General features: G+C 45.1%; 1 protein-coding gene across 1 annotated transcript in view; it reads right to left on the bottom strand.

The window, feature by feature from the left end:
- The window catches only part of ppfibp2b (PPFIA binding protein 2b), a 90,186-nt gene that overhangs the window by 20,763 nt on the left and 43,712 nt on the right, over positions 1-25,711 (bottom strand). The window contains exons 7-17 of the mRNA XM_079224290.1: positions 17,265-17,456; positions 16,409-16,501; positions 14,051-14,147; positions 13,901-13,933; positions 11,272-11,333; positions 11,094-11,169; positions 10,930-11,012; positions 10,786-10,853; positions 10,534-10,599; positions 9,675-9,735; positions 7,527-7,689 (exon numbers count right to left, since the gene is read on the bottom strand). Coding sequence (XP_079080416.1) covers positions 7,527-7,689; positions 9,675-9,735; positions 10,534-10,599; positions 10,786-10,853; positions 10,930-11,012; positions 11,094-11,169; positions 11,272-11,333; positions 13,901-13,933; positions 14,051-14,147; positions 16,409-16,501; positions 17,265-17,456 — 994 coding nt within the window. The remainder of the gene's footprint in view (positions 1-7,526; positions 7,690-9,674; positions 9,736-10,533; positions 10,600-10,785; positions 10,854-10,929; positions 11,013-11,093; positions 11,170-11,271; positions 11,334-13,900; positions 13,934-14,050; positions 14,148-16,408; positions 16,502-17,264; positions 17,457-25,711) is intronic.

A 25,711-nucleotide genomic window follows, 5' to 3' on the forward strand; every position in this document is an offset into this window, starting at 1 on the left:
TATAGAGTACCTAAAGTATACAGTACCTAAAGTATACAGTACCTAAAGTATACATAACCTAAAGTATACATGTCCTAAAGTATACAGTACCTAAAGTAAACAGTACCTAAAGTATACAGTACCTAAAGTATAGAGTACCTAAAGTATACAGTACCTAAAGTATACAGTACCTAAAGTATACATAACCTAAAGTAAACAGTACCTAAAGTATACAGTACCTAAAGTGTAGAGTACCTAAAGTATACAGTACCTAAAGTATACATAACCTAAAGTATACAGTACCTAAAGTATACAGTACCTAAAGTATACAGTACCTAAAGTAAACAGTACCTAAAGTATACAGTACCTAAAGTATAGAGTACCTAAAGTATACAGTACCTAAAGTATACATAACCTAAAGTAAACAGTACCTAAAGTATACAGTACCTAAAGTATACATAACCTAAAGTAAACAGTACCTAAAGTATAGAGTACCTAAAGTATACAGTACCTAAAGTATACAGTACCTATAGTATACAGCACCTAAAGTATACAGTACATATAGTATACAATACATATAGTATACAGTACCTAAAGTATACAGTACATATAGTATACAGTACCTAAAGTATACAGTACCTAAAGTATACATAACCTAAAGTAAACAGTACCCAAAGCATACAGTACCTAAAGTATACAGTACCTATAGTATACAGTACCTAAAGCATACAGTACCTAAAGTATACAGTACCTAAAGTATACATAACCTAAAGTAAACAGTACCTATAGTATACAGTACCTAAAGTATACAGTACCTAAAGAATAGAGTACCTAAAGTATACAGTACCTAAAGTATACAGTACCTAAAGTATACAGTACCTAAAGCATACAGTACCTAAAGTATACAGTACCTAAAGTATACATAACCTAAAGTAAACAGTACCTATAGTATACAGTACCTAAAGTATACAGTACCTATATTATACAGTACCAAAAGTATACAGTACCTAAAGTATACAGTACCTATAGTATACAGCACCTAAAGTATACAGTACATATAGTATACAATACATATAGTATACAGTACCTAAAGTATACAGTACATATAGTATACAGTACCTAAAGTATACAGTACCTAAAGTAAACAGTACCTAAAGTATACAGTACCTATAGTATACAGTACCTAAAGCATACAGTACCTAAAGTATACAGTACCTAAAGTATACATAACCTAAAGTAAACAGTACCTAAAGTATACAGTACCTAAAGTATACAGTACCTAAAGTATACATAACCTAAAGTAAACAGTACCTATAGTATACAGTACCTAAAGTATACAGTACCTATATTATACAGTACCAAAAGTATACAGTACCTAAAGTATACAGTACCTATAGTATACAGCACCTAAAGTATACAGTACATATAGTATACAATACATATAGTATACAGTACCTAAAGTATACAGTACATATAGTATAGAGTACCTAAAGTATACAGTACATATAGTATACAATACCTAAAGTATACAGTACATATAGTATACAGTACCTATAGTATACAGTACATATAGTATACAGTACCTATAGTACATATAGTATACAGTACCTAAAGTATACAGTACATATAGTATGCAGTACCTAAAGTATACAGTACATATAGTATACAGTACCTAAAGTATACAGTACATATAGTATACAGTACCTAAAGTATACAGTACATATAGTATGCAGTACCTAAAGTATACAGTACATATAGTATACAATACCTAAAGTATACAGTACATATAGTATACAGTACCTAAAGTATACAGTACATATAGTATACAGTACCTAAAGTATACAGTACATATAGTATACAGTACCTAAAGCTGGAGCACTGGCACTCCTGCAGCGAACTGCAGCCGGAGCACAAAGAGAGAGAAGGGTCAAGCAAATGGAGGAGAAAATAGAAAGGGACAAAGGAGAAAGGAAAAAGGGACAAAGGAGAAAGGAGAAAGGGAGAAAGGTAGAAAGGAGAAAGGGAAAAGGAGAAAGGAGAAAGGGAGAAAGGGAAAAGGAGAAAGGGAAAAGGAGAAAGGAGAAAGGGAGAAAGGTAGAAAGGAGAAAGGGAAAAGGAGAAGGGGAAAAGGAGAAAGGAGAAAGGGAGAAAGGAGAAAGGGAGAAAGGGAAAAGGAGAAAGGAGAAAGGGAGAAAGGAGAAAGGGAGAAAGGGAAAGGAGAAAGGGAAACGGAGAAAGGGAGAAAGGGAAAAGGAGAAAGGGAAAAGGAGAAAGGAGAAAGGGAAAAGGAGAAAGGGAGAAAGGGAGAAAGGGAGAAAGGAGAAAGGGAGAAAGGAGAAAGGGAGAAAGGGAGAAAGGAGAAAGGGAAAAGGAGAAAGGAGAAAGGGAAAAGGAGAAAGGGAGAAAGGGAGAAAGGGAGAAAGAAGAAAGGGAGAAAGGAGAAAGGAGAAAGGAGAAAGGGAGAAAGGGAGAAAGGGAGAAAGGGAGAAGGACGAAAGGGAGAAAGGAGAAAGGGAGAAAGGGAGAAAGGGAAAAGGAGAAAGGAGAAAGGGAAAAGGAGAAAGGAGAAAGGGAGAAAGGAGAAAGGGAAAAGGAGAAAGGGAGAAAGGGAGAAAGGAGAAAGGGAGAAAGGAGAAAGGAGAAAGGAGAAAGGGAAAAGGAGAAAGGAGAAAGGGAGAAAGGAGAAAGGAGAAAGGGAAAAGGAGAAAGGAGAAAGGAGAAAGGGAAAAGGAGAAAGGGAAAAGGAGAAAGGGAGAAAGGGAGAAAGGGAGAAAGGGAAAAGGAGAAAGGGAGAAAGAAGAAAGGAGAAAGGGAAAAGGAGAAAGGAGAAAGGAAGAAGGAAGAAAGGGAGAAAGGAGAAAGGGAGAAAGGGAAAAGGAGAAAGGGAGAAAGGAGAAAGGAGAAAGGGAAAAGGAGAAAGGGAGAAAGGGAAAAGGAGAAAGGGAGAAAGGTAGAAAGGAGAAAGGAGAAAGGAGAAAGGGAGAAAGGAGAAAGGGAGAAAGGGAAAAGGAGAAAGGAGAAAGGGAGAAAGGTAGAAAGGAGAAAGGGAAAAGGAGAAAGGGAAAAGGAGAAAGGAGAAAGGGAAAAGGAGAAAGGGAAAAGGAGAAAGGAGAAAGGGAGAAAGGTAGAAAGGAGAAAGGGAAAAGGAGAAAGGGAAAAGGAGAAAGGAGAAAGGGAGAAAGGAGAAAGGGAGAAAGGGAAAGGAGAAAGGGAAAAGGAGAAAGGAGAAAGGGAAAAGGAGAAAGGGAGAAAGGGAGAAAGAAGAAAGGGAGAAAGGAGAAAGGAGAAAGGGAGAAGGAAGAAAGGGAGAAAGGGAGAAAGGGAAAAGGAGAAAGGGAAAAGGAGAAAGGAGAAAGGGAAAAGGAGAAAGGGAAAAGGAGAAAGGAGAAAGGGAAAAGGAGAAAGGGAGAAAGGGAGAAAGGGAGAAAGGGAGAAAGAAGAAAGGGAGAAAGGAGAAAGGAGAAAGGGAGAAAGGGAGAAGGAAGAAAGGGAGAAAGGGAGAAAGGGAAAAGGAGAAAGGAGAAGGGAGAAAGGGAGAAGGAAGAAAGGGAGAAGGGAGAAGGGAGAAAGGAGAAAGGAGAAAGGGAAAAGGAGAAAGGGAGAAAGGGAGAAAGGTAAAAGGAGAAAGGAGAAGGGAGAAAGGGAGAAAGGAGAAAGGAGAAAGGAGAAAGGGAAAAGGAGAAAGGGAGAAAAGGAGAAAGGAGAAAGGGAAAAGGAGAAAGGGAGAAAGGGAGAAAGGGAGAAAGGAGAAAGGAGAAAGGAGAAAGGGAAAAAAGAGAAAGGAGAAAGGGGAAAGCAGAAAGGAGAAAGGGAGAAAGGGAGAAGGAAGAAAGGGAGAAAGGAGAAAGGGACAAAGGAGAAAGGGAGAAAGGAGAAAGGAGAAAGGAGAAAGGGAAAAGGAGAAAGGGAGAAAGAAGAAAGGGAGAAAGGAGAAAGGGAGAAAGGGAAAAGGAGAAAGGGAGAAAGGAGAAAGGAGAAAGGGAAAAGGAGAAAGGAGAAAGGGAAAAGGAGAAAGGGAGAAAGGGAGAAGGAAGAAAGGGAAAAGGAGAAAGGAGAAAGGGAAAGGGAGAAAGGGAGAAAGGAGAAAGGGAGAAAGGAGAAAGGAGAAAGGGAGAAAGGAGAAAGGAGAAAGGGAGAAAGGAGAAAGGAGAAAGGAGAAAGGAGAAAGGGAAAAGGAGAAAGGGAAAAGGAGAAAGGGAGAAAGGAGAAAGGAGAAAGGGAGAAAGGAGAAAGGAGAAAGGGAAAAGGAGAAAGGGAGAAAGGGAGAAAGGGAAAAGGAGAAAGGGAGAAAGGAGAACGGAGAAAGGAGAAAGGGAAAAGGAGAAAGGAGAAAGGAGAAAGGAGAAGGGAGAAAGGGAGAAAGGAGAAAGGGAAAAGGAGAAAGGGAGAAAGGGAGAAAGGAGAAAGGAGAAAGGGAGAAAGGAGAAAGGAGAAAGGGAGAAAGGAGAAAGGGAAAAGGAGAAAGGAGAAAGGAGAAAGGGAAAAGGAGAAAGGGAGAAAGGGAGAAAGGGAGAAAGGTAAAAGGAGAAAGGAGAAGGGAGAAAGGGAGAAAGGAGAAAGGGAAAAGGAGAAAGGAGAAAGGAGAAAGGAGAAAGGAGAAAAGGAGAAAGGAGAAAAGGAGAAAGGAGAAAACGAGAAAAGGAGAAAGGAGAAAGGAGAAAGGGAGAAAGGGAAAAGGAGAAAGGGAGAAAGGAGAAAGGAGAAAACGAGAAAGGAGAAAGGAGAAAGGGAAAAAAGAGAAAGGAGAAAGGGAGGAAGGGAGAAAGGAGAAAGGAGAAAGGGAAAGAAGAAAGGCGAAAGGTGAAAGGGAGAAAGGAGAAAGGGAAAAGCAGAAAGGAGAAAAGGAGAAAGGGAAAGAAGAAAGGCGAAAGGTGAAAGGGAGAAAGGAGAAAGGGAAAAGCAGAAAGGAGAAAGGAGAAAGGAGAAAGGGAAAAAGGGAAAAGGAGAAGGGAGAAAGGGAGAAAGGGAACAGAGCAGGAAGCACATGGAGCAAAGTTAGTCAACGTTAATTGAGGTTTATTGAATATATGTTTTGCTACATTAATGGTTTATTGAATATATGTTTTGCTACATTAATGGTTTATTGAATATATGTTTTGCTACATTAATGGTTTATTGAATATATGTTTTGCTACATTAATGGTTTATTGAATATATGTTTTGCTACATTAATGGCTTATTGAATATATGTTTTGCTACATTAATGGCATCAGAACATATCTCTGTGGTATTTCATGTTTAATGTGTTTCTACAGAGTTCTATGCAAACTGATATGTGTGAAAAATGACATTTGAAAACCAGCAACTTTTCATAAATATTGGGCCTCTTGCAAAAATATGTATCTCTCAAAATGACATCATGTTACGGTATCTGTCTCTTCTTTCAGAGACGCTGGGGGACGTTCCCCCGTGGTCAGGACGGTCCTCTGGCTCAGACAAGTCTTCACCATCAGTGTGATAATGTGCAGCAGGAGTTATGAAACATGCTTTATGGTATGAAGATGAGATGACATCATGAAGTCAAACACACAGAAGCCATCCCAACCAGAGGAGAAGGTACAGAGTCAGGTACTGGTCTGAGCTCGATGCAGTACAGTTACCACAAGAGCTCAGCTGGCAGTACTTATATATATATATATTATATATGATGTATATTACAGCTGCTTGAATGGAAAGATCACATGACGTTCTCATCACATGCTTCCTTGTGGCCTCTGTGCATCCACTCTGCTATTCTTTCATGTCTTTATTATTTTCATTATTCCATATGCATCACGCTTGCACCTTTCATGGGATTCTCTTGTAATGTTGTGAACATGTAATATTGTTATCAGAACACATGGTCTGGGATCAGCTGCTGGACTCTGCTGAAGGGGTTCTGGACTTTGAGCTGAAGGGGTTCTGGTCTCTACTAAAGGGGTTCTGGTCTCTGAGCTGAAGGGGTTCTGGTCTCTACTAAAGGGGTTCTGGTCTCTGAGCTGAAGGGGTTCTGGTCTCTACTAAAGGGGTTCTGGTCTCTGAGCTGAAGGGGTTCTGGTCTCTGAGCTGAAGGGGTTCTGGTCTCTACTAAAGGGGTTCTGGTCTCTGAGCTGAAGGGGTTCTGGTCTCTACTAAAGGGGTTCTGGTCTCTGAGCTGAAGGGGTTCTGGTCTCTACTAAAGGGGTTCTGGTCTCTGAGCTGAAGGGGTTCTGGACTCTGAGCTGAAGGGGTTCTGGTCTCTGAGCTGAAGAGGTTCTGGTCTCTACTAAAGGGGTTCTGGTCTCTGAGCTGAAGGGGTTCTGGTCTCTGAGCTGAAGGGGTTCTGGACTCTACTGAAGGGGTTCTGGTCTCTGAGCTGAAGGGGTTCTGGTCTCTACTGAAAGGGTTCTGGACTCTGAGCTGAAGGGGTTCTGGTTTCTGTGCTTAAGGGGTTCTGGTCTCTACTAAAGGGGTTCTGGTCTCTGAGCTGAAGGGGTTCTGGTCTCTGAGCTGAAGAGGTTCTGGTCTCTACTAAAGGGGTTCTGGACTCTGAGCTGAAGGGGTTCTGGTCTCTGAGCTGAAGGGGTTCTGGACTCTACTGAAGGGGTTCTGGTCTCTGAGCTGAAGGGGTTCTGGTCTCTACTGAAGGGGTTCTGGACTCTGAGCTGAAGGGGTTCTGGTCTCTGTGCTTAAGGGGTTCTGGTCTCTACTAAAGGGGTTCTGGTCTCTGAGCTGAAGGGGTTCTGGTCTCTACTAAAGGGGTTCTGGTCTCTGAGCTGAAGGGGTTCTGGTCTCTACTAAAGGGGTTCTGGACTCTGAGCTGAAGGGGTTCTGGTCTCTGAGCTGAAGGGGTTCTGGACTCTGTGCTGAAGGGGTTCTGGTCTCTGTGCTGAAGGGGTTCTGCTCTCTGAGCTGAAGGGGTTCTGGTCTCTACTAAAGGGGTTCTGGTCTCTGAGCTGAAGGGGTTCTGGTCTCTGAGCTGAAGGGGTTCTGGTCTCTACTAAAGGGATTCTGGACTCTGAGCTGAAGGGGTTCTGGTCTCTGAGCTGAAGGGGTTCTGGACTCTGAGCTGAAGGGGTTCTGGTCTCTACTAAAGGGGTTCTGGACTCTGAGCTGAAGGGGTTCTGGTCTCTGAGCTGAAGGGGTTCTGGTCTCTACTAAAGGGGTTCTGGTCTCTGAGCTGAAGGGGTTCTGGACTATGAGCTGAAGGGGTTCTGGTCTCTGAGCTGAAGGGGTTCTGGTGAACCTGCACGTTGTCATCTGATTTCAGCAGAACCCAACCCGGTGGCTCGATGACGACATTAAGAACAGATCCACAGAAACAGAGTCTTCTCTCTGGTCTAGTTTACTCACATTGAGGATCAATAACTCACTCAGTAACCGATGAGGAAATTATCATAAATAAAAAACAATTGTATTGTCAAATTACAAAACCAATATTCGGAAAATCTGTGAATGCAACTATTTTTCAGAAAAACCTTGGATGTTTGTTTTTACAGATGGTTCTTGCATGAGGCCCAATATCCGGGGAACACTGAGACTTCACTGACTTTCATTAAAACAGGTAGGGAGGATCTGAGGAGACTCACTGAGACTGTAGTCCTGGTCCTGGTCCTGGTCCTGGTCCTGGCTGTGGAGAGGTGACACGTTCTCTCCATCTCGCTGTCCGTTCAGCTCGGCTCTCATCTCGCTCCTTTTACCTTTCGGTTTCCCCGGCAGAGTCCGGTAGGTGCTCAGCCCCATGTGAGCGTTCTGTATCAGAAACAAAACATTCAGGATTCATTCAGTTTGCTCCAGCACACATTTCAAGATTCAGCTCTACTGACACACACTTTATGGCCGGGCCCTTTGTGTGTGTGTGTGTGTGTGTGTGTGTGTGTGTGTGTGTGTGTGTGTGAGGCGGTGACCAGGAGACATTCAGAGGGTGAACTTGTCAGCAGGAGAGAGAGACAGCAGGGTATGAAGCGGCTGAGCACAAAGCAGCGTAGGCACAAGACTTCATTTGTTGTAAATCTCGGACATCATTTCCATTGCAGCTGTAGACTACACACACATTCTATAATGCAGATCTTACAGCCCAAACACTCTGTGGCTACTGAGATTTAACATGCATCTAGAACAGCAGAGGGCCAGATGAAGGAACGATTCCCCTCACTACTGGATCTCTCCTCACATGTTTACATGGCCTGTGGTTCTATCTGGACCCTGGTCCTGCCTCCTGCCTCCTGCCTCCTGCCTCCTGCCTCCTGCCTCCAGCCTCCTGCCTCCTGCCTCCTGCCCTGCTGACGCCCACCCTTCTCATTTCCTTCTGTATGAATGCATGCACTCATTAACTATCTCTACTTCTTCCCTCGAGTCTTTGTGCTTTCTCTCCTCAGGTTTACATGGATGGAGATTTTATCTGGACCCTGGTGCTGCCCGACAACTCCTGGGGGGAGGAGGAGGTCGCACCCATAACCCTGCTGGAGGCCTTTAAGGTCGACAAAAAGCTCCTTGGTAGCAAGGCGCCTCAGGGTGGATGGGATCCGCCCTGAGGCGATGTTCCAACCCTCACCTACGGTCACGAACTCTGGGTCCTGACCCAAAGAACGAGGTCTCGGATACAAGCGGCCAAGATGAGTTTCCTCTGTAGGGCTCAGCCTTAGAGATAGAGTAAGGAGATGAGTTTCCTCTGTAGGGCTCAGCCTTAGAGATAGAGTAAGGAGATGAGTTTCCTCTGTAGAACTCTTAGAGATAGAGTAAGGAGATGAGTTTCCTCTGTAGGACTCTTAGAGATAGAGTAAGGAGATGAGTTTCCTCTGTAGGACTCTTAGAGATAGAGGAAGGAGATGAGTTTCCTCTGTAGGACTCTTAGAGATAGAGGAAGGAGATGAGTTTCCTCTGTAGGACTCTTAGAGATAGAGTAAGGAGATGAGTTTCCTCTGTAGAACTCTTAGAGATAGAGTAAGGAGATGAGTTTCCTCTGTAGGACTCAGCATTGTAACAATGCACATCTATGAACTCCATTCAAAATGATTTATGATCATCATCTCTCTGTTATTGACCGTTTGATCCTGAAGCTTAGGATGGGTTATTAACACAGAGTTCATTCTTCATGTACGTCTGTGAAAACAAAGTGCTGTGAGAGACTTCCACCACGGTGATGATGAAACATGTGCAGCGATGTGTTTCAATCAGCTGATGAGTGAATAGTGGAGGAGGAAACACGGTCACACCAATCCACACACATTGAGATTCATGAAACAGAGTTTTATGACTCTTTTACTTTTAGTGTTGTCCATCTGGCCCCTGCTGAACTACTGACACAGAGAAAAGTAGGCACCCTCCAATATGTGCTCATGATTAATTATGCAGGAATGTGCATTAGTGCATATCTTTACAAAAGACTGGGCTGGATCCAGTCCACTGACTTCTTTAAAGTTTTATATACAGTGTTTCCTTCTTCAGAAGGTCTCTAAACATGATGGCGTTTAAATGGCCCGCCTCACACGCTCATGTGTCTGTGTGAGGCGGTGAGCGGCATGCAGCAGGTCAGTACCTCGCTGTCTGATGCAAGCGGCTGGATCTCTACAGCCTGGAGCCGACACCGGAGAGAGGACAGGACAAAGACCCGGTTAGCAGGTTAGCATTCACACAAGCACATTGAAGTAAAGTAAACCGTGTGGGTTCGCTTCAGGAAGCAGTAGCGATGGAGTAGGGGGTTAGTATGGAGACAGGCAGTCAAAGCACTGACCGACCTTTTGGAAGGATCCACTCTGCAGCTCCTCCAGGCTGCTGGACAGCAACCTGCAGCGAGGCCTGAGGAGAACCAGAACCATTCAATGATGAAGCACACAACGCAGAACTCTGGGTAGCATTTTATAATAACTTCACACTATTTATCATTAGTAAAGCAAGAGTAAACACTTAATTCATCATTTATAAAGCATTGTTCCAACATAACTCATTAGTATGCAATTCAACAACTGAGGTGGCGTGATGTCTCAGGACCTCTAGGTAGTGACTTGTTTGCTATCTGGCTAGCTAGCAAACAAGTCACAGCTAGCTGGCTAGATACTCATAATCAATAATATGCATATACATGCATATTATTGATTACTATGCACGCCACCTCGGTTGTAAGTAGACCAATCCAGGTGATAGCTAGATACTAAATAGATAAATAATATGTATGTGCTAAGAAACTATAAAACAGACTCAACACTCGTGCCACTGACGGGCTTCGCCTCACATCATCTGGCCGGAGTTCTTTCTGACCCCGACCACAGTGGGACACGTTTACGCTCTAGACCTGGTGTGTCCCACGGTGCCGGGTCAGAAAGAACTCGGGCCTGGTGATGTGAGGCGATGCCCGTTAGTGGCGCCCCGTCTCCATCATATTAATGTTCTTCATCACTTTGTGTTGTGTCTATTTCCAGACTTCCTAATCAAGACTAAAACATGTGAAACTGTGTTTATGAATTACATACTGAGGAGGGTTCATGTTGGAACAATGCTTCATAAATGAATACAGTGTTTACTCTTGTTTACAAAGGCTAAATAGTGTGCAGTGAATTCTGTAATGTTCAACAGGAGGAACACAAAGCTTGTACTCACCACGAGCCGTTAGAGAGACGGATGTCCCCAGTGGACACCAGAGACGTGCCCATCGAGTTCTGCATGCTACAACACATGGCACAAAGGGCTAAGATTAGAAAGAAGCTGTGTGTGTGTGTGCGTGTGTGTGTGTGTGTGTGTGTGTGTGTGTGTGTGTGTGTGTGTGTGAGAGTGTGTGTGTGTGTGTGTGTGTGTGAGTGTGTGTGTGTGTGTGTGTGTGTGTGAGTGTGTGTGTGTCTAGAGTGTTTAGACCTGGAGTCCAGTTCTCTCTGGTAGGGAGATGAAGAAAGCATCAGTGGAGAAGACCCTCTAGAGGACATCTATGGAGAGACAAAACACTTCATCAGCCTATGAAGACTCGTAGGAGATGCGTGTGTTTAGTTCACTCTGTCTTACCTCTGACCGGACAGAAGCACATGTTGCTTTGTGTGTGACGGCTCTGAGTCTTAGACTGCTGCTCAGCTCCTCTTCACTACTCCCTATAACACCACACAGCACCACAGCATTACAATCACACCGAGAGGACGGCGTTCCCTCCTCTCTACCTTCAGCATGCTTACCCTGTGTGAGAGCCATGACTTCCCTCATCTTTCTGTACTGGCCAAGCAGAATGGTCAGCTCCTCTATACGTCGATCCTGTTATTGTAAAAGGTCAAATCAGGGAACTCTCAAGTCTCCAAGTGAACATTAAAGACAACGTTCATCACGGCGGTAGTGTTATGAACAGGTTTCATTTACCTTTTCCTCGTTTGAAGCCAACAAAGACTCCATCCCCACCTTCAGCCTCTGGTATTCCTGGTCTAACAAAGACAAGCCAGCGATCAGTATGTCCTTCTGGACCCACAGTAACCTTGTGTCTTCTTCATTTAGGGCATCTTATGGGTGGCTGATGTGATGCTAGCGACAGCCATGACAACCATGACAGCCATGCTAATGTGAGTAAACAAACATAAATCCACACTGACAGCAGCACCTGAGACACATGCAGCGAGTAGATGACAACACACAGCCTGAGCCACTTATGTTAATAAAGGGACCTGCACCAATCTAACACATAAAGCTCTGTTTACTCAGCCTGCAGACACTGTGAGACTGAAGACTTTCCTCTTTGAAAGCTTATAGTTAGGACTAGTTCAGGTCTATAGTTAGGACTGGTTCAGGTCTATAGTTACTGGTTCAGGTCTATAGTTAGGACTGGTTCAGGTCTATAGTTACTGGTTCAGGTCTATAGTTAGGACTGGTTCAGGTCTATAGTTAGGACTGGTTCAGGTCTATAGTTAGGACTGGTTCAGGTCTATAGTTAGGACTAGTTCAGGTCTATAGTTAGGACTGGTTCAGGTCTATAGTTCAGGTCTATAGTTAGGACTGGTTCAGGTCTATAGTTAGGACTAGTTCAGGTCTATAGTTAGGACTAGTTCAGGTCTATAGTTAGGGCTGGTTCAGGTTTATAGTTAGGACTGGTTCAGGTCTATAGTTAGGACTGGTTCAGGTCTATAGTTAGGACTGGTTCAGGTTTATAGTTAGTGCTGGCTCAGGTTTATAGTTAGGACTGGTTCAGGTTTATAGTTAGGGCTGGTTCAGGTCTATAGTTCAGGTCTATAGTTAGGACTGGCTCAGGTTTATAGTTAGGACTGGTTCAGGTCTATAGTTAGGACTGGTTCAGGTCTATAGCTAGGACTGGTTCAGGTTTATAGTTAGGACTGGTTCAGGTGTTAGTTAGGACTGGTTCAGGTCTATAGTTAGGACTGGTTCAGGTTTATAGTTAGGACTGGTTCAGGTGTTAGTTAGGACTGGTTCAGCTTAGGACTGGTTCAGGTCTATAGTTAGGACTGGTTCAGGTTTATAGTTAGGGCTGGTTCAGGTCTATAGTTAGGACTGGTTCAGGTGTTAGTTAGGACTGGTTCAGGTCTATAGTTAGGACTGGTTCAGGTCTATAGTTAGGACTGGTTCAGGTCTATAGTTAGGACTGGTTCAGGTGTTAGTTAGGACTGGTTCAGGTCTATAGTTAGGACTGGTTCAGGTCTATAGTTAGGACTAGTTCAGGTCTATAGTTAGGACTGTTAGGACGGTTCATTATATTAATAATTTCTGTCATATTCATGTAATGTTCTGTAACTCTGTTACGTTGTTCATTCTCATAGATTCTCAGTTGATCTAAATAATGATCTGCTGGCTTACAGAGGTCTCTCTGTGATGTGTGTCTATGAGAATACATCTTTTTGGGCCCCATGGCATCACTTGGTGGACCTGGAAGTTGTAATGCTACAGTTTGGCTACTATGTCAAATTTGCTTCAAAGCCCAGCACTTCCTGAAGGCTTGGTTTCATCAGACTGGGAAGGGCTATTGGTTGCATTGTGGGAAACGTGTTGGAGCCTAACTCATACTCAGGACTCAGCGTCAGGATATCTTGGATTCTGCAGCATTCATTTTGACAATTCTTTTCCTCTTTGTCTCTGAGGAGTCCCCCAACTAAATTGCTAAAAACTAGCCTGCTGGATTCACCCTTTAAAGTATCTGACTGAGGCAAACCAACAGAGATGGAATGTGAGCATTTATACACGCTGATACCACGGCCACTGGGGATGCTTGATTCTGATTGGCTCGTAGGTGGGGATGACCAGACAGTATGACTCTACTGTGGGACGCAGGTAGCAGTTTGTTAAGGTGCCAGTATTAAACTACAGGTAACAACAGCGTGTGTATGTTATTGCGTCATATTCATGTAATGTGCTGTAACTCTGTCACGTTATTCATTCTGGTCACATGACATCTATTCTTCTGTCCATCCTGATAGAGGATCTTCTGTTGCTCTATGAAGGGTTCTTCCTTTTCTCCCCTTAAAGGGTTTATTGGGGAGTTGTTCCTGATCCCATGTGAGGTCCTGGGACAGGATGATTTGAGTACAGATTGTAAAGCCCTCAGAGGTCCATTTTTATTTTGTGATTTTGGGTGATACAAAATAAACTGAATTGAATTGAATGTGTGCAAGAGAGCTGATCATATTCTCTCTTCTCCAGACCTGAGAGCTGTGAGGCTGCCGGTCCAGAGTCATGCTGTGGTCAAGTGGCCGTGGTATTAGTTTGACCCTCCATGCATGTGCACTGGAAAGCATGCCAGCAAGAGTGGTTGAGGTTCATTGAAGCTGGAATGTTTACTACGACCAACACAATGAAGCTGGGCTGTGGTCCAAATCCCAACCAACCGCTCTGCCACCAGGCGCCTGCTGACAGCTCAGACTGTACAGGTCATTGTGGCTTGGACTGGTCATCACTGCATTACTCACTACACTGCTGCATTAATGTTACATATGATGGCAGAGCGTTTGGTTGGCAGTGTGAGCCGGACCAGCAGCACACCATGCCTTACATTTGTTAATCAGCTGCTGGATATACACCTCCTCTACAGCAGGGGGCAGCAGAGAGTCAGAGCAGTCATGTGTCCAGCAGAGGAGAGAGGGAGTTAGAGGTTAGTCAGTGGCTCTCACACACATCTGGCTGTGGAGGGTCTGCGCAGTACCTTTCTCTGCGCCGCCTCCGGCCAGCAGCTGCGTCTGCAGACGCTCCATCTCAGCGTCTCTGGAGGCCACGAGCTGCTGCAGCGCAGAGATCTGTGCCTGAGGACAGAGGACCGGGTCAGGCCTCGAGGTCGTTGGAGACGGAGACGTTGAAGGGAATTGAACTGTGGATAGTTTACATTCTCTGTGATTTACAGAGTGAAGTCATGTGAGAGCCACCCGTCACATGGAGGAGCTGTGACTTTTGATATGAGACCACAATGGAGGGCCTCAGACCCAGCGAGTCCATCTTGTACCCGAGAATACAAGACCACACATCCTGGCTTCACCACAGGCTCCTGCTCTCTGCCTCTGGGTCACGTCTACCTGAAGCTGCCTTCATGGCTGTAGAACTGTCAGAATGAGTTTACATGTATTGTGCTCATCAGGTTACTGCAAAGGCTTTTGTGTTTCCATCAGCTGGTAAATTGAAGCAAAGTCGCTCTACAGCAGTGGTTATCAAATGGGGTCAGAGTTTTTTTTTTATATTTTTAAAATGAGCATCCATTCAAAAATCCTTTAAAAATAGTTATTTAATAAATAAATAAAATATAAGTGTAAATTTAGAAACAGCATTGTATATATTCTATATTAAATCAGACACTGAATCAGACAGCACAGTGCTGTAGAGGTACTTTAGGGTACTTTAGGGGTACTGTGGGGGTACTTTAGGGGTACTTGGCTGAGAACACATTTCACATGGGGTTCATCCTGATGAAGGTGGAGAACCACTGCTCCACAGACAGCTGATGAGTCTGTCCTCGGCTCAGCGAGGAGCACACAGTGTCCACTGGGACCAATCAGCATCTGATCTGCTAACAGGCATCACACCGTCCACATACTGATGACACACAGACAGGACAAGAGACAGAAGCTTCTTCACACTGATACATGAACAGTGTACTTTGTCTCTCTCACTGACTGCATGTCTTACTGTTGTTTAAAGATGTTTTTTTACTTGAACATTTGTGATTTGAGCAGAAGTTCAGCCACAAAGACCAACAAAAGCAAAACGAGGAGAATCTGCAAACACAGAGTAAGGAAGAGGGGAAGAGTTTAACTGGTGGGGTAGAGGAAGAAGAGGACAGAGACAGAGGGAGGAGTGGAAGAAGGACTGGAGACTAATCACAGGACAGGGACCAACACAGAAGAGGAGGAAGAGGAGGAAGAGGAGGCACCTGTACGCCCCAGCGCTGCTTCTGCAGCTGAGAGCGCTCAGTCAGCTGGAGGCTGGACAGCTGGGTCACATGGAGAGAGCAGGAGATGGAGAGATGGAAGAGGGGAGAGGAGGAGAGGAAGAGAGGAGAGGAGGAGAGGGTAATGATGGGGTGAGAGATGGAAGAGGGGAGAGGAGGAGAGGGGAATGATGGGGTGAGAGAAGAGGAGAGGAAGAGAGGAGAGGAGGAGAGGGGAATGATGGGGTGAGAGAAGAGGAGAGGAAGAGAGGAGAGGAGGAGAGGGGAATGATGGGGTGAGAGAAGAGGAGAGGAAGAGAGGAAGAGAGGAGAGGGTAATGATGGGGTGAGAGGAGGAGAGGAGAGGAGGAGAGGAGGAGAGGAGGAAGGAAGCACTGTAAGCACAGAGAAGCACTTTAGTAACAACCATGTCAGCAGACAGAGAGCTGTTCTTTCATCTTCAACCCTGTTGGTCTGAACTATTGTTCAACCTCATAAATCATTATTTTATTTTCTAGTTTAGACCTCAGATTGTTCTGTTGTATGGGGCAGTGAGTATCACATGCTGCTGCAGCCTTTTAGTCCATGGAAGCATCACAAAGCTCCATGAAGTGAGCAGAATGACATCATGTAGCATTGGTGTCCTCCCCTCCTGGAGGTTTACCTATTATACTTGCTATGGTTGTTGGCCATGCATCCTCAGAATCATCTTGAAATACAAAGTGCTGCTAACATTAATGATCTGTCCTTGTGTTCAGCTGCTCTGCATTCAAGTGATCATATATGAATAAACACATGAACATAGAGCAGGTTACAGTCATGCTCCACACTGTAGCTCACGGTTCTCTAACAGAGTCCATGGAGGTGTGACTGCTGCAGAGCGCTGACTGGAACCTGATGCTTTCAGGAACACTTCCACCTTTTGGGAAATAAACCTTTTCGAATTTGAAGCAAATTTCCCAAAATGCCCAACAATTGCTTAGAGTGGATGTTTGTCCAGTTGGACAGACCTGATGAAAGGGTTATGGTTAACCCGCCTCACGCTGCCATGTGTTCCACCCCAGCAGGGGGATGGAGCTGCTGGAGGGACAGTAACACACTGTGAGCGTTGATGAACAACACATGACGGTCTCCTGTGTGGCTTACCTTGGTGGCCCTCAGCTTCCTCTCATAGTGGCTCTTCTCTCCCTCCAGCTCCTCCACTCGGCTCTGCAACTCTTTCACTTCTCGTAGTAAATCCTACAGGAGAAACAAAAGCACAGCTGTGTTGGCTTCACATGTCTTCTTAAAGCCACACTAAGAAGTCTGACCAGTCTGCAGGTGAGTTGACCTCCTCTTGAGAACGACGTGAAGCCCATTAGAATGAGTCATGACTGAGACACATGCCAACAGAGGAACAGGAGGGTTCACATTCAGTGCAGTTATGAAGGTCTCTGGAACAGGAGCGTACAGTTGTTAATGTAGGAACCACCACCATCCTCCTGAAACCAGCACCCAGGAGGAGGAACTGGGACCCAGAACAAGAGAAACCTGGTCCAGCATCACCTCATTATGGGAACAGAAAGGTGACATGTCCTCCACCTGGTCATTATAGGAGGAAACCCTGTTAGTAGAGGGAGGAGCCACTGCCATGCAAGTAAACCACACCACACCACCACAATGCTGGTCCACAAACGTACTCAACAGGATTTAGAGAGACAAAACCCGGCGCTGGAATGTGTGTCCAAATGCTTCAAACACTTGAGGAGTCAGACAGAGGAAGGTGATGAACCTGATTCCACCAGACTCTTACCTACTCAGCTCCAACAACTTAATAACTCCTCAAATTTATAGAAGTATTTGGAAAACCTCTCCCACTCTGCAAGACCCAGAGTAGAGCGTGAGCCCAACACAACCTGCAGACTACAAGAAAGGGGTTAGTTTGGTGTGGACCGGTTAAAAGGAGAGAGGAGAGAAGACGTGGGAGGAGGGGAAGATGAGTTCATCCATCGGGTCTCCCTACGTGTACAGTCTGTCCTCCACTGTGTCTCCGGCCGCCACAGCCAGACCACCTCAGGTCTGAGCCGGCCTGAGGGCCGAGGGCCGGCTGGGCCTCCCTCTCCTCCAGGGCCCCTTTCTCCTGGATACGAGAACCGATCTCCTCCTGAAACCTGCACATCTGCTCCTGGAGCTCACTGATGAGGTTTACCACACACTGAGGGATGTGGAAGAGATGAGAAGGAAAGAGATGAAGGAGGAGAGGAAATGAAAGGCAAGGAGAGAGGACAAGAGGAGAGGAGAGAGGACAAGAGGGAGAGGAGGAACGGAGAGAGGACAAGAAGAGAGGAGACAGGAGAGGAGACAAAAGGAAATGAGACAAGAGGGAGAGGAGGAAAGGAGAGGAGAGATCACACATTAACTTATTTGTTAATGTAGTCAGCATTTGGGAAAGCTGTTTCTGTCTCTCGTTGACGGTCAGCTGTTACTAAGGAAACGTAAACCTCCATCCTGAGTACTTTGTTAATGGAGGTCAGCAGCAGCACACATGACACAACTACACAAACGTAGACTGGTTCTCCTCCTCGTACAGAACAAGTCAGTGTGTGTTTAACGAGACCACTCAACACACGGCCCTTCTGTCGGACTCGTTGGGGCCCTGTGAGGACTCTATGGGGCTGGGTCCTTTGAGGAGTAATTGGGGCCCTGGGAGGAGTCTTTGGGGTCCTGTGAGGACTCTTTGGGGCCCTATGAAGAATCTTTGGGGCCTTGTGAGGACTCTTTGGGGCCCCGTGAGGACTCTTTGGGGTCCTGTGAGGACTCTTTAGGGCCCTATGAGGACTCTTTGGAGCCATGTGAGGACTCTTTGGGGTCCTGTGAGGACTCTTTGGGGCCCTATGAGGAATCTTTGGGGCCTTGTGAGGACTCTTTGGGGCCATGTGAGAACTCTTTGGGGCCCTGTGAGGACCCTGCCCCGTGAGGACTCTTTGGGGCCCTATGAGGACTCTTTGGGGCCATGTGAGGACTCTTTGGGGCCCTGTGAAGACTCTTTGGGGCCCTGTGAGGACTCTTTGGAGCCATGTGAGGACTCTTTGGGGCCCTGTGAGGACTCTTTAGGGCCCTATGAGGACTCTTTGGAGCCATGTGAGGACTCTTTGGGGCCCTGTGAGGACTCTTTAGGGCCCTGTGAGGACTCTTTGGGGCCATGTGAGGACTCTTTGGGGCCCTGTGAGGACTCTTTAGGGCCCTGTGAGGACTATTTGGGGCCCTGTGAGGACTCTTTGGGGCTCTGTGAGGACTCTTTGGGGCCCTGTGAGGACTCTTTGGGACCATGTGAGGACTCTTTGGGGCCCTGTGAGGACTCTTTGGGACCATGTGAGGACGGACAGCAGAGTTAGATCATTGAGTCCGGTGTGATGGACTCTCTGCAGCAGGTCAAGGTGCTGGGAGCCTGACCCCACTGGAACAGGCCTAACATTCCAGGGCCCTTAGACCTGAGAGGTTTCTAGAGTTAGACCAATCAGCCGGGCGGACTCGTTGGGTTCTCTTATTGCAGATGTTTTGATACACCAGTCGGTTTTCATATCAACATTGTTTATGGAAAACAAATAGTTTTATATCACATCAATATTAGTATCAGCTTGAAAGATCACATATCTGTTGGGCTATAGTTTCTACACTAAGCTCTCAGGTTCACATGTTAGACACTATATGTTTATTTCATATTAATAAAGTCCATTCCCTGATGGAGTTGTGGGATACAGTCAAAGACACCACTCCACGTAGCAGATCCAGTAGGGAGGGAGCAGATCTCGGCTGAATGAGTCCTGGTCCACATCGGGAACCTTTGACTCCATAAGGGCCACACAGTGGCTTGAGAGGCTCCCACATGGAGGAGAGAGAGATCACAACTTCACAGGAAAAGCTCTGAGGCAAACACGTGTTTTAATCAATACTTTTGAAAGTAAAGCAGATTTTCTCTCCCAAAGTACACCCACTGACGTGTTCCGTCTCCCACTGGACCAGGACAGGCTAAAGCCTCCAGGTCCACCCTGAAAGAGGACCATGAGCCAGAGTCTATACATTCCTCCTGCAGCTGTTACAGAGCAGCACACCCTCACTCTCCTGACTGGAATCTAGACCGCCATCGGTTGCCATCACAACTTGAGCAAAGCAACACACCACCTCTACATCATGTGGTGTGTGTGCATGTGTGTAACATCAGACTCACATCTCATTCCTACAGCAACTAAGAGTCTGTGTCAGAGCCTCAGTGATCCTGAACCAGCTGGACAGTCCTGAGCAAACCACTTAAAGACTTAAAGCCAGTCTGACCAGTGTGCACAGAAAAGTACACCACAATGAATACTGCTCTTTACACCAAAGCAGGTTCTGTATTCAACATCACATCATTACCATCTCGTCAACATCTATGTAAAGATAAAGAGAGTCTGTGTTGTTGTTATGATTACATTACTATTGCCGATAGCAGAATCATTATGATTTTATTATATCCACTGTTGCTGCTATTTTTGGTAGCTGTAACTTTTCCATCATGCGTATACTACTCATTATATGAATAGTTTCTGTCATATTCATGTAATGTGCTGTAACTCTGTTACGTTATTCATTCTGGTCTCATGACATGTATTGCTTCTGTCCATCCAGGGAGAAGGATCCTCCTCTGTTGCTCTATGAAGGTTCTTCCTTTTCTCCCCAACACACTGAACACTGGAGGTCATTTTTAGTTGATTTGACATCATTTTCTTAGATTCACCTTTTAAGGCACTTTCATATAAGATACATACCCATGTTTTACATCATAAATTGCAGAACAATCTCAACTATCTATATAAGGAGGCACCATTGTCATAAGGCAAAAGTGTAAAGAGAAAAAATGTTACAATATCACACTAAAGCTGAAAAATGGAATCTCGATTTTTTTAAATTATTCAGATCGCTTGAGAAAAAACCTAACTTTACTAATGTGGTAACTCTGTTTAGGTGATGGGAATTGGTTTACCAAAGGCTTTAGATTCACAAAAGCAGTGAAAAATATGAATAAAATGGTAGATACATGTAAATAAATGTCTAAAACTAAATTTTTTATTATCGTTTTTTGAGTAGAAATATGGTCTTTCAGACCTTTCACCAAAATGATAAAATGGGACTGAGAAATGACTTCATACTACAGATAAAGCTTCATGGAGTGTGTGCAAATGAAAAATGACCTCCACAACAATTTTTTTTTTGGAAATAAAAATATGTATTATAAAAAAAATATATATGTACAGAATATATATTGAGAAATATAAAACAGAACAAAAACTAGTCAGACTATTTACAATATACAAGTATGGCTTGCTTTGCTTCAATGGCATGTGAAGCCATTGAAGCAATGGCTTGCCATGGCATGAGGATGTGGAGCAGGAGGATGTGGAGCAGGAGGATGTGGAGCAGGAGGATGTGGAGCAGGAGGATGTGGAGCAGGAGGATGTGGAGCAGGAGGATGTGGAGCAGGAGGATGTGGAGCAGGAGGATGTGGAGCAGGAGGATGTGGAGCAGGCCAATACTTGCTTCGTGTCCATCCACTTCACATAGAGATGTGGCCATCACGGATCCATCTCATGGAGCCTCTCAGTGACTTCTTTGTGGCTGGTACTCCTCTCTGTAAAATAAATGAATACTAGTCAGTTGAAAGAAAGATGACGTAACGATTGAGTATACTATGTGTAAATATTACTCAGATCATGACTGGTGTAACGTGAGCAGCAGTGTGCACCGCGTGGCGTGCTCTCGTGAACAGTGTACACATTACTAGTTTGCACCATGCAGTCTTACAGACACGTAACAAAGTTTAGTAACTACACTTACCATCTTCCTCAGAAGAACTAAAGCCTTCGAGCTCTGATGAAGATGCCATGTCGTCCTCCTCGCTGCTCTCCAGAATCATGCGTTTTGCTTCCTCCGTGTTGAATCTCTTTGTCGTCATGATGTCGCTTTTCTCTGACTAAAACCTGTAGCGTGTGTCTATGCTCAGGTGGGTAGTGCTTTGAGACTTCCTGAGTGTACATTGGTTCTTTAGTTCACGAAATGGCGACGGACATATGATTCAACAAATCACAAAGAAGGATTTTCGTTTTTTTTTTACCAGCGTCACTGCTGCCCTTGCGCTTGCTTGATGATGTTAAAACTATGCTAGGCTCTGCCTGGGCAGGCACCCGGAAGCAGGAAGTCTCCTCTTTCCGCCAGACGTAAAATTATATTTCTGCGATGTATAATCGCGGTGCTGTGAATATTTTAGAAACTTAGAGAAACGTTTCGAGTGTCATCACGCGAAACAGCGGGCTCAGTGGCCAGACGTTTAAAGGGTTTCATAGGGGGGTTGTTCCTGATCCCATGTGAGGTCCTGGGACAGAGGAAGTCTATCAGGATGTGTTCAGATTGTAAAGATTGTTCCTGAGGTAAATTTGTGATTTTGGGCTAAACTAAATGAATTGAGTTGAATATTTGTTACACATTCATGTTCCTCTCAGAATTCATTTTTATACTTTTATACATTTTTATACTTCTGACCATGCCTTAACTTTTCCTCTAGACAGCCTTTAACAAAACCCTCATTCAGGCCGACTGTGGATCAGTGGTCCTTCATCCTTCAATCAGATCCCGGCTCCGCAGGTGTGTGAATGTGTGTGTGAATGTTAGTTAGTCCTGATGGACAGGTGGTACCTTCATGGTAGCTCCTCCCATCAGTATGAATGTTAGTTAGTCCTGATGGACAGGTGGTACCTTCATGGTAGCTCCTCCCATCAGTGTGAATGTTAGTTAGTCCTGATGGACAGGTGGTACCTTCATGGTAGCTCCTCCCATCAGTATGAATGTTAGTTAGTCCTGATGGACAGGTGGTACCTTCATGGTAGCTCCTCCCATCAGTATGAATGTTAGTTAGTCCTGATGGACAGGTGGTACCTTCATGGTAGCTCCTCCCATCAGTGTGAATGTTAGTTAGTCCTGATGGACAGGTGGTACCTTCATGGTAGCTCCTCCCATCAGTGTGAATGTTAGTCCTGATGGACAGGTGGTTCCTTCATGGTAGCTCCTCCCATCAGGGTGTGAATGGGTGAATGATGACATGTAGAGTTAAAGAGCTTTGAGTGGTCAAGGACTAGAACAGACCTGTACAGTACAGTCCATTCCTATGGGTAATAACATCATACTCACAAAGCTAACAGCCACAATGTGGACATTCGGCAGAATTGTTCAAAAAGAAACAGTCTCACAATGTACAACATGTTAGTTAGAGAATGGTTAATATACACATATTATCCGCCTGCACCACAGTGGTTAGAGAATGTGTCTGATGTCTGCAGCTTCATGAGCAATGCTCTCATGTTGCCGACCTCAGTCATCACAGGGTGTTGGCTCGCATTAGAAATGGAATGGATACATGTGAGGTTCTTATTCATTCACAGTGTGTTCTACTGTGGCTTCCTGACCCAAAACCAGTCTGACACCAACGCTGACATCACTTCACTCTCTGCTAACCTCAGAATTCTGTTTCCACGTGAGCTTTGCAGAGGCAGAACATATTACTGGAGGAGTCAGACCACACTGAGGCTGTTCTCACAGAGGCAGTCGTCGCCATCATGTGTCGCCATTGCAGGACAGAAAACAATATTTCCAGAGTACATATTGTCATTTCTTATCCCTCCATCTGTCACTGTCTCTCCTCTGGTCCTCTCCTCTCGTGGAGCCCTCCCTTAGCCCCGCCCCCTCTCTACTTCTGCTGATGCTCATCACGCTCCATTCAAAAACACTGTATCCTGTTTATTCTATCAAAGTAGGGCCCTGGGTGCTGGAAGCCTTGTGATAGCCACGTGCACACGCATGTGCACACACACGCGCACGCGCACACGCACACGCACTCAGTATCTCGTGGTGTCAGTAGGGAGCAGCTGGTTGTCACAATGAACAAAGTCCAAACAAAGAAACTAGTGAAGACAAGCAAAGACTGCTCAACTAGGGTCCGTCTGTGTGTGTGTGTGTGTGTGTGTGTGTGTGTGTGTGTGTGTGTGTGTGTGTGTGTGTGCATGCCATTACTCATGTATGTGTTAAGTGAGAAACACAGTTCTAATGAACTGTTTCTTCCTCCCTGAAGCAGAGTTTCTGCTTCAAAGCCTCTCACTATGTTCACTTTCAAATGTGAGCGTCTTATCGTCTGAAGGTCTGTTGTGCTTCTTGTGGATCTATGATGCACTTTGGGAGTTTGAGACTTCTGTTCCACAAAGAAAAAAAGGACACAAGTCATCTGGAGAGCATTATTTAGTGACCTTGGCGTGTTGAGGGCCTTGTCAGCTTAATGATCCCTGGTGGAAGGAGGCTCGATGTCTGGGCTTCACTCTTTAACACTTTCATATGAACATTTTCTTAAAGCTCCAGACAACTTGAATACAGTTTTTCTCTGTGACCTTGAATATTTAAAATGAAATAAGCAACAGTCAATGTTAATGTTTTGAAAAAAATTTGACTATGTGTAGCTGGATCAGATCTGATTGATAGTGGCAACACAAACAAACGACTCCATAACTGCAGTGGCGGGCCGTGCGTGTTCGACCTAGGCCTTCAGTGCCGTGTGTCCACATCAGGTGCGGACTGAAACAAAAAAAAAGCGTCCCGGGAGTTACTGTCAGACCGAACATGTATTGAACACGCCGCTGCCCACTACACGACGTGTTCATACAGACGGTCATGTGTGGACAGCAGATGCTCACTCTGCTATACGGACAATTTTTTGCACTATTACGGCATGGAGATCACACGGGGTGGACCGACCTGCGTAGCTATTTTAACCACGAGAAAAAAAAGTGCTTTATTAACGGTTACTTAAAGACGTGTGTGGCGAAACACACGTCCATCATGCTAGAAGGCCTCTGCATGTAGTTTAAGCCGCTAATCTACCAGAGAAACAGAGGTGAAATGTGATTGGATGAGCGCTCTTAACAGATCCTTAACCAGCAGCCACGCAGCAGGCTGGAAGCTGCAGGCTGAAGGCAGAGCAACAGAGGAAGCTGTGCAATGAGAAAATAAGCTAATAGGGAAAAATCATTATAATACATGTAGTGTATTTGTGGAAAAACAATTAAATTATGAAATAGCTTTAACTTTTAATTATAAAAAAAAAGCAGGCTATGACGGCCCACCACTGCATAACTGTCACCAGACTTGTTGAAATGTTACTGAATTCTGATTGGTGCCCAAACGTGAGTGACATGACGTATACTGGGAATGGTCTGGTGGTGGTCCCATGGTCTGGGTGTGGTGGTCTGGGTGTGAGGGTATAGGTGGGATGGTCTGGGTGTGATGGTATAGGTGTGGTGGTGTGGGTGTGATGGTCTTGGTGTGGTGGTCTGGTGGCTTCAGGACCTGGACGTCTTGCGATAATGATGGAACCATGAATTCTGCTCTCTACCAGAAAAGGAGAATGTCCGGCCATCCGGTCGTGACCTCTAGGGCACTCGGGTTCTGCAGCAGGACGATGATCCTATCACACCAGCAAGACACCTCTGAATGGCACATAAACATGGCAATAAAGCAACATTGAGAGAATGTCTCCTCATCAGCAGCAGCAGTCCAACGAATCTACAGAATCAGTCCATCAGAGTCAGACCTCTCCACCATGGACCCTGTGCAAGACCAAAGAGCTGTCTGAGGACCACAGGAACCAGATGTAGACCTGCAATAGGCTGGAATGGACCACAAGACCATGAGCTGTCTGAAGATAACAGGGACCAGATGTAGACCTGCAATAGGCTAAAATGGACCACAAGACCATCGACAAGCAGCTCGGTGAGAAGGAGACAACTGTTGGTGCCATTATCGGGAAATGGAAGAAACACAAAATGACCATCAATGGCCCTCGGTCTGGGGCTCCACGCAGGGTCTCGCCTCGTGGGGTATCGAGGGTCATGAGGAAGATGAGGGGTCAGCCCAGAACTACACAGGAGGAACTGGTTAATGGTCTCAAGACAGCTGGGACCACAGTCACCTGAACCCCAAACATCTGTGGAGGGAGCTGAAGCCACGGCCTCCAAACCTTCAGGATGTGGAGAGGATTGTGAGGAGGGTTGGACCACAATCCCTCCTGAGAATCTGGTGAGCAACTACAAGAAGCATCTGACCTCTGACCTCGGTGCTGCCAGCAAAGGTTTCTCCACCAAGTACTGAGTTTAGCGAATACTTATTTCACACAATCAAATGCAGATAAATGTATAACTTTTATATGATGTGAGTTTTCGTATTATATTCTGTCTCTCACTGTTCAGATAAACCTTCCATTAGAATTATAGAGCGGTCATTTATTTGTCAGTGGGATCAACTACTTGTTTCCCCCAGCGTGTGTTGGTACGTATGTTATGAGGATGAATCCACTTCCTTCAGGACTCAGCAGCTGTGCTGGTGTTGAGTCGCTCAGTG

Source organism: Taurulus bubalis, assembly GCF_910589615.1.
Source record: "Taurulus bubalis genome assembly, chromosome: 9".
In the NCBI taxonomy this organism is placed as follows: domain Eukaryota; kingdom Metazoa; phylum Chordata; class Actinopteri; order Perciformes; family Cottidae; genus Taurulus; species Taurulus bubalis.